The sequence below is a fragment of the Leptonychotes weddellii genome, chromosome 7, assembly GCF_054177405.1.
Source record: "Leptonychotes weddellii isolate Sample4059 chromosome 7, ASM5417740v2, whole genome shotgun sequence".
Taxonomy (NCBI): Eukaryota; Metazoa; Chordata; class Mammalia; order Carnivora; family Phocidae; genus Leptonychotes; species Leptonychotes weddellii.
This window is the reverse complement of record NC_138375.1, coordinates 116,843,688-116,854,136: the sequence shown is the minus strand read 5'-3', so window position 1 is coordinate 116,854,136 and position 10,449 is coordinate 116,843,688. Positions and strand designations below refer to the sequence as shown.

The 10,449-nt window shown below is 45.8% G+C and overlaps 1 protein-coding gene across 1 annotated transcript in view; it reads left to right on the top strand.

Annotated features, from left to right (window-relative positions):
- The first annotated feature begins 4,643 nt into the window (after nt 1-4,643).
- The window catches only part of LOC115941411 (uncharacterized), a 48,481-nt gene continuing 42,675 nt past the window's right edge, over nt 4,644-10,449 (top strand). Inside the window, exon 1 of the mRNA XM_081825617.1 lies at nt 4,644-5,393. Within this exon, the coding sequence (XP_081681743.1) occupies nt 4,644-5,393 (750 nt within the window). The remainder of the gene's footprint in view (nt 5,394-10,449) is intronic.

Genomic DNA, 10,449 nt, shown 5'->3' with positions numbered 1-10,449 from the left:
TGCTCCTTTCTCTTTTTAGTCCAAGCAGGCTAATGGGATCTAGACTTCTTGTAAACTCACCTACTGTCAGCCTCCACACTTCACAGGGAGATGGGTATGGACTGTCTGGGGTCTGCAACTAGTGAAAGAAATGTTGTTTGACTTATGAGAGAGGTCAGTGTTCAAATAGTAGTCATGATGTGTCTCCAAGCCTGATTTAGGAGGATGAACCACTGTTGGACTTGAACATATCTGCCCTCTCACAGGTGATTCACTCAGACAGGCTCCTGGGGACTGCGATCTTCATGACAGGGCCCTCCTCTGCCAGCCTCTCATAGGACACCTTGCTCAGGGAGTCACACATCAAAGCAAGAGTGCCTTTTGGAGTACTAGCTTCTTTCCCCCACAGAAAGACAGATTTCCATCTGTGTTGCCAAATATGTAAGTCTTTTCCTTTAGGAACACTTATGAGAGACTACTCCTTTTCACAGGAAACCAAGACCACCCAAAGCAAAATTACTTTCCTTTGTTCAAGAACAATTGCTCACTCATTTTCTATTTGTTTACTTTTTCTTCCCCCTTAAGAAAGTTAAAGGATATTTTTGCTATTGGTAGGTTGTATTTTTCTAGAAGCAAAGAGTTTTAGTTTTGAGTTCTAAACTGAGGTTTGGAGATTGTCCATGGAACAAACACTTTACAAAGAAGACCAGGCCCTAGCTCACACAGAGGACATAGTTGATAGTTTAGCAGTAAAGCACAAACACATCTTATGAGCGGGAAAGTGAACATGAGATTCCCTGCCCACCTGACATCTCACCCAAAATGTGTAGAATCAAAACCCCGCAAAATGTGATCCTCTCCCAAAATTCTCCAGCTCACTGAAGGGTAGCATTGTGTCAGTTTGGGTCCTCTTTGAGCATATGCCAAGATGGAATTCAACATGCAAGAGCTTCTTGAGGAAAATGCTCATGAAGGCTAAAGGGGAGAAGGAGCTAGAATAGGCAGAGAGAGACTCAGATCATGACGCAGGTCTGTCCCCTCTGGAAAGGGAGAGGGAAGGGAAGAGAACTGGGCAGGAAGAGCTTCAGACTGCAGATTAGTTCTGAGAAATTGTTGACCACACCGTTGGGAAGCTCCACAGTACTGATTGCCTGTTAGATGAGTCCCAGCTTGGGCAGAAATGACCTGGCTCTGGTACCCCCACTGAGTTCATTCACTGTCTGGGAGCAGCCAGAGAGTATGCAGCCTTGTCCGTTTGCTGCAGCAAATCTAAAGGGGCGGCAGCTGGTGGCTCTCAGCTCTGTTCTCTGTAGAAGATTCTCTTGAAGAATGATCTGAGTTGCTATACGTCTGCCACAATCGTTCATCCAATTATGCAACCTGGGAGTCATGCCTGATATCTTCTTTTCCCTTATCTTTAAGACCCAGTCCACTGGCAAGATCCTAACCATTTCACCTCCTAAATATCTCTCATATCTGTCTGTTTTTCTTATCTCCACCACTACCACCATCATCTTGCTCCTAACTGACGACCATCTTTCCATCTATTCACCACACAACATGTAGAGCAGGCTTTTTATCTTTAAAAAAAAATTTTTTTTTAAGATTTTAAGTTATCTCTACACCTGACGTGGGGCTCAAACTTATCACCCTGAGGTCAAGAGTCACAGGCTCTACTGACTGAGCCAGCCAGGGGCCCCAGAGCCATCTTTTTTTAAAACACAAGTCAGATCTGCTTAAACAACATCAGAGCTCATAGGTTAAGGATCTTGAAGGTCCTTAGCATGACCTTCAAGGCTCTGCCTATTGTGACTTTTGCCTTATTCTCCAGTCTTCTGTGGACTTGGGTTGTCCTTACTCTCTCTGCTCCATTGACCCTCTGAGCATCAGGTAGATAATGGTTCAAATCTAGCCTCCTTCCAGTTCCCCAAATGCTCTAAGTTCTTTGCTGCCTCAGGACCCTTGCACATGTTGTTCCCTCTACCAATTATCTCTTCTCCAATCCCATGCTCCTTTACCCAGTTAACTAACCCTCATTCCTTAGCTACCAATTCAAATATCATTTCTTCAGGGAAGCCTTCTCTGACCCTCACACAAGTTTGAATCCTTTGTAATTCCGTCTTATAGTGAATTAAATGCACTCTGTAGCATTTAGGATGATATTCTGTATTTGACTAATTATCTGATTGACTGCGTCACTATACAATGTGTTTCCTGATGGCAGAGACTATATCCATTTTTGCTCATTACTGCATCTCAAGCATTAGCAGAGTGGCTGCATTTTGTAGTTGCAACAAAATATTTGTTGAATAAAGGAAGTATCTGAAAGGGGTATTTGATATTTTTTTTCCTTTTTATTTGAGTCACACTCCAAATGTTTTCTTTTCTAACCAATGAATTGTATTTCTTTCTATTTATATTGTTCTCCAGCAGCATGATCTCCCCTCCCACCCTTCACCCATGGTAAAATCTGTGAGGGCTGGCCTTGGACTTCGGATTTTTCGAGCCTTCCTTGACGAGCACAAGATTTTATTCTAGAGTTAGAAGGTCAGGGAGGTAGGAAGGAAAAGAAAGTGAGTCGCCTCCAAAGAGTTGGGATACAAAGTTGATCTTTGAAAGTTAAATTAGAAATCAAACCAATCAGAGCAAAGATATGCAACATGCCTCGTTAAAGAGCAATAAGGACTCCAGGACCTACAAGGCCCAACGGTACTGTTACTCAGTAAGGCCTGGCTCTATCTAAAAAAGAAATGTGTTCATCTGAGGAGGGACAGCCCTGGTACATTAATAAGGAGAACCTAGGTAACAGAGAGTGTCCACCGGCCACCAACCCCAGGAGAAGGGTTGGCCAGGACAGCAGGAATGAGTGGCCAATCCTCCCAGCAGCTTGTTTGACCTCTGGTGTGGAGGAAGATGCACCAAGCTGCCCAAGGCTGATACCAGTAAACATCTAAGTCAGATAATTCACTCTTCTGATTCTGGCTTCGAGCTCGCCAAGCCACCTTCTGACAATTAGGTTCCAAATTGTACAGTTTTAAGAAGAGAGTGCACTTACCAGCCAACCTCAAGAGTCTCATGTTCCTGACCGTTTTGCTTCTAACTGTAATGGTTAAGCTCCAGGTTTGGGTATCAGACGGCCTTCATCTGAACCCTGACTCTACCATTTACATACTGAACATACTAACCTTGGAAATTCCCTTTATCTTTTTTTACCCCAACTGAAAAAAAGATCACAACATACCACATGATTACAGGGAGAATTAAAGGAAGCAATACATGTAATGTACTTAGCATAGAGTTTAACAAATAGTGAATGAAATCAGTAAGTTCGCCTTCTGATTTTATATAACATGGATTTTTAATCAACACTGGAACATTGGAAAGATGGAATGTCGGGTCCCACAGGGTCAAAGACCAAACCTGGACTATGGGAAATCACCAAGATGATAGACTACAGGCTAGCCTTTTACCTCCTGGCACCTCTCCGGTCACACGGGTTAACATCTAATAAAAGGTAACCAGGACGTGGCTTTAAAATCTTGCATCTCTACCTCTCTTTACCTAACTCTCATCTCCCACACATACTTTTTATGCAGAAACAGATTTTCAAATTTACCTCTACTTTGCTCTCACGGAATTAAGAATGATTGTCCTATCACAAGGAAGAGCTCCAAGGCTTCCCTTGATAATTTTGTTTTGTTTTGTTTTGTTTTTCCTTCATGCTACAGACCAAAAGCGTCATCTCCCGGAGGGGGAAACATGGGCTCTTGTTTTTCTAAGGTCCCCATTTGGCCTGCCCCACTTCCCCAGGTGCTCTTGAGGGAATACTGCAATGACACTTAGAAAGCCACAACACTAGTCACAGATCAAGGCTTCCATCACGCAGGGAACGTGCCTGAATTTCAAACAGGCAAACCAAAGTGACACTGCCAGATTAGACAGTTAATTTTTTCTGTTCCAGTTACCAGACTGCTCTATGACAAAAATGAACAAACACACACACGGCAAATTTGGTTTGGAGTATGGAGCCTTATCAGTGTTTTCCAAGTAGCAATGCTTCCTCACAAAAGTATTTTCCGATCTCAGTGACCCATGCTGGGCAGAGCTGTAGGGCGTTTCCTGAAACTTCAGGTGTAGCAGCGCTCTAATTAACAGGACTGATCCAGGGGCTAATTGTCAGGTGAGGTGTGAGGGGCCTTCCAGAAAGACTGCAGTGCCTCCTCGGTCCTTCTAAATCAAGAGAACACAGTCTAAACTTTGAAAACTATCTTATTATCATGGGGATCTCCAATTTTATCAACTGACATTAGAGAACGTCTGTCAGGCATCCAGGAAAACAATGACCTCAAAGAACCCATCTAGAGCTTAACAGAAAATGCCAAGTATTTTCTCCCTCACACCGTTTCATTTAATTCCTACAACCTTGAGGTAGGTATGGTTACCATCCTCGTCCTACCAGCAAAGAAACTAAGGCTAAGGGATTCTGCCCCAAATCACACAGCCACTAAGTGACAGGCCAGGGCTCACTAAATCCTTGGGTATTGATGGGCACCAATTAGAGCAGGGAGTCCAAATCCTAAGCTTGCTGTGCACTGTTTCTTATCAAATGACGAGTCCCCCATTTCATTGATACCATTGACTTTTGATTTCTCCGCGGACCCAGGATGAAGAGCCTGGTACCTCACGGTCGCGACCAGGCTGTTCGAAGCCACGGGGCCGCCAGCTCGGCAGAGGGTCCAGGGCGCATGCCTGGGCCTGGGGGACCGGCCGACCCCTGGGGGTCTGCGAACGAAACCTGCCCCAGCTGGCTCAGCGCCCCAACCCGGGACGCCTCGGAGGCTCGCTCCCGGCCGCCCAAGCCAGACCCGCCTCCTGAGGCCAGCAACCCACGAAACGCTGCCGGCACGTCCGCCGTCAGCCCCGAGGCCCAAGCAGACGCTGACCGAGGGGCTGGCGGGGGAAGCGGCCCCCACGGGCCGAGGCGCGCTGCGGGGCCGAACGAGGGCGCGCTGCGGGGCCGAACGAGGGCGCGCTGCGGGGCCTCTGCCCTTGCGGCCGGGCTGCCCGCTCTCCTGCCCGGCACCGGCCCGGGCCTCGCGCCGCGGAGCTGTGCGCACCGGGCTCGCTGGCGGCCCCTCGGGTGCACGGGGCTCCGGCCAGCCGCCCGCGTGCAGGCCCGAGGCCCGAGCCCCCGCCTCTGGCTGCCAGCCCGCGCTCCGCGTTCACCGCGCTCGGCCCGGGCCCGCCTCTCGGCCGTTTTCGCTTTCGCTTTCCTGCCGCCCTCGTCGAGGAAAATGAAAGTGACCGTGGCCGTGGCCCGGGCCCGCGCAGCAGCCGTCGAAGCGAGGGGCGAGGAGAGCAGCGGCGGTCGGCGTGGAGCCTGCGAGCTGGGGCCGCTGGCCGCACCAGACGAGGTAAGCGCGGCCCCTCGACGGCCGCCTCGCGGGCTCCGCCTTGCGGACCGGGCGGGCGGGACGCCGGGAGGCCCCGTGACGCGGAGCCGGCCGGGCTGGGGGCTCCTGCGGCGGGGCGGGGGGAAGAGCCGGGGGGACTCAGACTAGCGCGCCAAGGGTCTGGCAGCCTGGGGCCGAGGTCGCGCGGCGGCAAGGCAGGTCGTGCACCGGTCCCATCCCTCGTTTCCTTTTTGCACACCACCACCGGTCCCCCACCCCCGACCGGCTTTCAGTCAAAGTCAAAGTGGGAGAATGTTTGTAAAATGCTGAGCGGAGTGCCTCCCCTGAGCTCGGCTGGGAGGAACTCATCATTTGCCCCTGCTTACCTTTTAGACTCCTCTTCTTCCCCATTTGGCTCCACTCCTCGTGTCGTTTGCCTTTCCACGTTTTATAGATAGGGTGCACTTGGGCGACCCTGGGGTGCCTTCCAAGCGTTCCCTGAACTGGCAAGCTTGCAGCCCGCCTTTCTTGGCCATAGGCATGGACATAGGCTAGTCCAGGATGTCGCCCCCTCCCTGAGGCCCTGCCCATGAGAAGACAGGGGCTTACTCCGCAGAGACTCCAACCCCCCGGGGCTGGCGAAAACCGTTAGGGATGGGTGCGCTCGGGGACCGCGTCCTTCCCAGACCAGGAAACCTCCAGTCCGCTGCATCTGCCAGCAGAGGGGTGAAACATAAGTGCTCTGGTCTTGGCCATTTTGTCACATATACGCTAATTCGATCGTGGTATCGAGAATTGGGCTCCACCGCAGGGCTGTGGAGCCAACCCCTGGCAGGGGGAAAAAAAATCTATCTCTAGCTCTATCTTATATCTGTATCTATAGCTACACACACACAAGTTGCCCGCATGGCCAATTGTGTGGGATGAGCATACAGGGTAGAAGGCACTAAGTGTTGGAAGTAAAGGGACTGAATCTGCAGGCACTTGATGTACATTTGAGTGATGACACTCTTTGTAGCCAATACCAAGAACCCCCTTTTAATCAACTTTTGTCTCAATAAAAGTGAATTCAGCCTAATCACACGGATCAGATCATACGGCCCGTTACTGAAATAAACTCCATTGATCTTAACTTTGAAAATAGCCATCTGAATTTGACAAATGATAACATAAGATCCTATTTTTTAAAACACGGAGTCCGTCCTCTGCCCTGCTTCAGGGCTGTGTTGAGTATTCATTGCTTTTAGAAAATGCTGCCTTTATCATGAGCCAGAAAAATCAGAGTCTTTGATTCAATGAGCTATTCCTTCTCTGCTGAATTCCCTAATGTCCTCTTCTCTCTTCCTCCTGTTAACTAAATTTGAACCGTAGTGGATGGTTCTCTCCTTTTGCTCCCCTAGCTTCAGTCTGCAGGGGGAAGAAGAGGGGGAGTAGGAGACACCCTGCCCTGCATTTCTACCACCCTGTGTTCTTGCTTCCATGTTCCAGAAAACGGAAGACCAAGCAAGCCTCTGCCTTTCCCCCCTACCTTCTTGGCTCCATAGCTTTATGATTCATTGAGTTAGCCACCAGCATGTGATGGACTTTCTTACATTTTTCATTAAAAAGTAATGCGTGGGATTTTGTGTGTTTTCCTTAGTATCTAAGGTCTACCAAATTTAATTGCTCACACACCTTAGTTCATGGCACACCAATCCTTGCTCCATCTAGAGTCTCTCGCGTTATCTTATGTTGTTATTTCCTCCCTTGATACTCCAGTTCTCTGTCAGCACCCTCCTCCCGGTGCACACACGAACACGCCGCCATGCTGTTGTATTTGTTCTTCCCAACTCCCTTTCCTTATATCTTCTTAGAGCATGTGTATCTTTGAAACCTATGTCACGTTTTGCTTTTGATGCACTTACCTAAATAAATACTTTTAGGCTAAGGGCGCCTGGGTGGCTCAGTCGGTTAAGGTTAAACGTCTGACTTTTGCTTAGGTCATGATCTCAGAGTCCTTGGTTGGGGCCCCGCATCAGTCTCCGTGCTCCACGGGGAGCCTGTTTCTCCCTCTCCCTCTGCCTGCCACTCCCCCCTGCGCCTGTTCTCTCTCTCACAAATAAACAAAATCTTTAAAAAAAACAAAAATAAAAATAGCGGCGCCTGAGTAGCTCAGTCAGTTAAGCATCTGCCTTCGGCTCAGGTCATTATCTCAGGGTCCTGGGATCAAACCCTGCTCAGCAGGGAGTCTGCTTCTCTCTCTCCCTCTGCCCCTAATCCCGCTCATGCTCTCTCACACTCTCTCAAATAAATAAATAAAATTTTCAAAAAAAAGAAAAAACTTTCATGCTATAAATCTCTTACTATTTCTTTTCCTCCCTACATTATGTTTTTGAGTCAAACCATATTGCTGTATGTAAGTCTGATTTATTACTCCTGGCTGTTGCATAGTTTTGTATGGAAAGTATACACCACAAGAACTTAACCAGCCTCCTGGGAATAGACATGAGGTGGCCTGTGACTCCTTGCTTGCACGAACAGTGCTGCACCAAACATCCTTTTGGGTGTCTCCCTGTGTCTTGTGCAAGAATTTTTTTTGAGATAGATATGAGATTGCTGGTTCTAGGATACTTGTGGGATGTCTTTTACTAACAACTGCTACTTTGTGCTGCAGAATGGCTTCTTCAGTTTCCTCCCACCAGGAGTGCATCAGGGGTCCCTTTTCCAACATCTGCTGGCATTTACTGTTAGCTCATTTATGAATTTCCGTCCAAACTGGTAGGTTAAAGCAGTACTCCATTTCTTTTTTTTTTTTTAATTTTATTTATTTATTTGACAGAGAGACAGCGAGAGAGGGAACACAAGCAGGGGGAGTGGGAGAGAAAAAGCAGGCTTCCCGCTGAGCAGGGAGCCCGATGCGGGGCTCGATCCCAGGACCCTGGGATCATGATCTGAGCCGAAGGCAGACGGTTAACGACTGAACCACCCAGGCGCCCCTCCATTTCTGTTTTAATTGAGCATCTCATCATATTGTTTTGCCATTGGTGAACTGCTTACCCATCTATCCATCTAATCTGCCCCTCTTTTCTTTCAGATTTCTGATATTTTTCTATATGTGGTTTGCATTTTGTTCCTTTTTGGCATCCTTACATGTTAAAATGTTAGTTCTTTGTCAGATGTGGATGTTTTAAGTCTTCCCCTAATCTTGTCACCTGTCTGTTAACCTCATTTATGGTCTCCTTTTTATTATTACTAATAACTTTATTATTAAAGTAAGTAAATATAACTAAATTAAATAAATGTAACTAAAGTAAATAAAAATAAAGTTATATATCATAAAATTCACCTATTTAAATTATACAATTCAGTGGTTTGTAGTCTATTTACAGAGTGTGCAACTATCACCATAATCTAATTTTAGAATATTTTTATTACTCCATTAGCAGTCACTCTCCACTTTTCCCTCAATATGCCCCTCCCCTGCCCTAGGCAAGCACTAATCTACTTCCTGTCTCTTTGCATTTGCCTGCTTCTGAACATCTCATACAAATGGGATGATACAATATGTGTTTGTTGTGCCTGGTTTCTTTCACTTAGCGTAGTGTTTTGTAGGTTTATCCACATTACAGCATATATCAGTAGTTTGTTCCCTGTTAATGCCCAATAATATTCCATCACGTGGGTATACCGCATTTTGTTTATCCATTCGTCAGTTGATGCACATTTAGGTTGTTTCTACTTTTGGGCCATTATGAATAATGCTTCGGTGAACATTCATGTACAATTTCTGAGTGAACATATATTTTCATTTCTCTGGGGTATATGCCTAGAAGTCGAATGACTGGATCATGTAGTATCTTGATGTTTAAACTTTTGAGGAACTCCCAAACTGTTTTCCAAAGCAGCTGCAACATTTTCTGGTCTTACCAGCAGTGCATGATGGTTCCATTTTCTTCATATCCTCACCATGGTGTGTTGCCTGTCATTTGGGTTAGAGCCGTCCCACCCTAGCAGGTACAAAGTTGTAGCGCATGGTGGTTTTGATTCGCACGTCCCTGATGGTTAATGATGTTGAACATATTTTCATGCGCTTATTAACCATTTGTGTATCTTCTCTAGAGAAATGTCTATTCAGAACTATTTTTTAAATTGTTGTCTTTTGGGCGCCTGGGTGGCTCAGTCGGTTAAGCGACTGCCTTCGGCTCAGGTCATGATCCCGGGGTCCTGGGATCGAGTCCCGCATCGGGCTCCCTGCTCAGCGGGAAGCCTGCTTCTCCCTCTCCCACTCCCCCTGCTTGTGTTCCCTCTCTTGCTGTGTCTCTGTCAAATAAATAAATAAAATCTTAAAAATAAAATAAAATAAATTGTTGTCTTTTATTATTGAATTGTAATGGTTCTTTATATATATTTAGGTATATATAAATATATAAATATATATATATATTTAGATGTCCTTTTATTAGATATATGAGTTGCAAATAGTTTCCCCTTTTCTGTGACTTGTCTTTTCACTTTCTTAATGGTGTTCTTTGAGGCAAAAAATTTTTCGATTTTGTTGACGTCCAACTGGTCAATCTTCTGTCTTACCTCTTGTGTTTTTGGTGTCATATCTAACAAATCCTTGCCTCACTCAAGGTTTTGAAGAGTCACTCTTATGTTTTCATCTAAGAGATTTGTAGCTTACCTTAGGTCTATGGTCTACTTTTTTTTAAACATAAATCTTTAAATTTTGTGTAGTCATATCCATCATTTTTCTCCTTATAGCCTAGGCTATTTACGTCTTATTTAAGAAATCCTCACCTACCTGAAGATCATAAATTTTTTCTGTATTTTCTCCTATTAACTTTATCTTTTCTTCTTCTACATTTACATCTTTAATCCAATTGGATTTTGTTTTTATTATGGCTTTGTAATATGTCTTAATATCTACCTTTTTTTTTTTCAAACTTTTTCTTATCTTTTCATGGACTTGTTCTTCCATAAACATTTTTAAATCCGTCTGTGAAGTTCACAGAAGTCTTCCTGAAGTTTTGATTGGAAATTAATTGAAATCATAGGTTGATCTGGGAGGAATTGATACCTTTTAATGTCAAGTCAT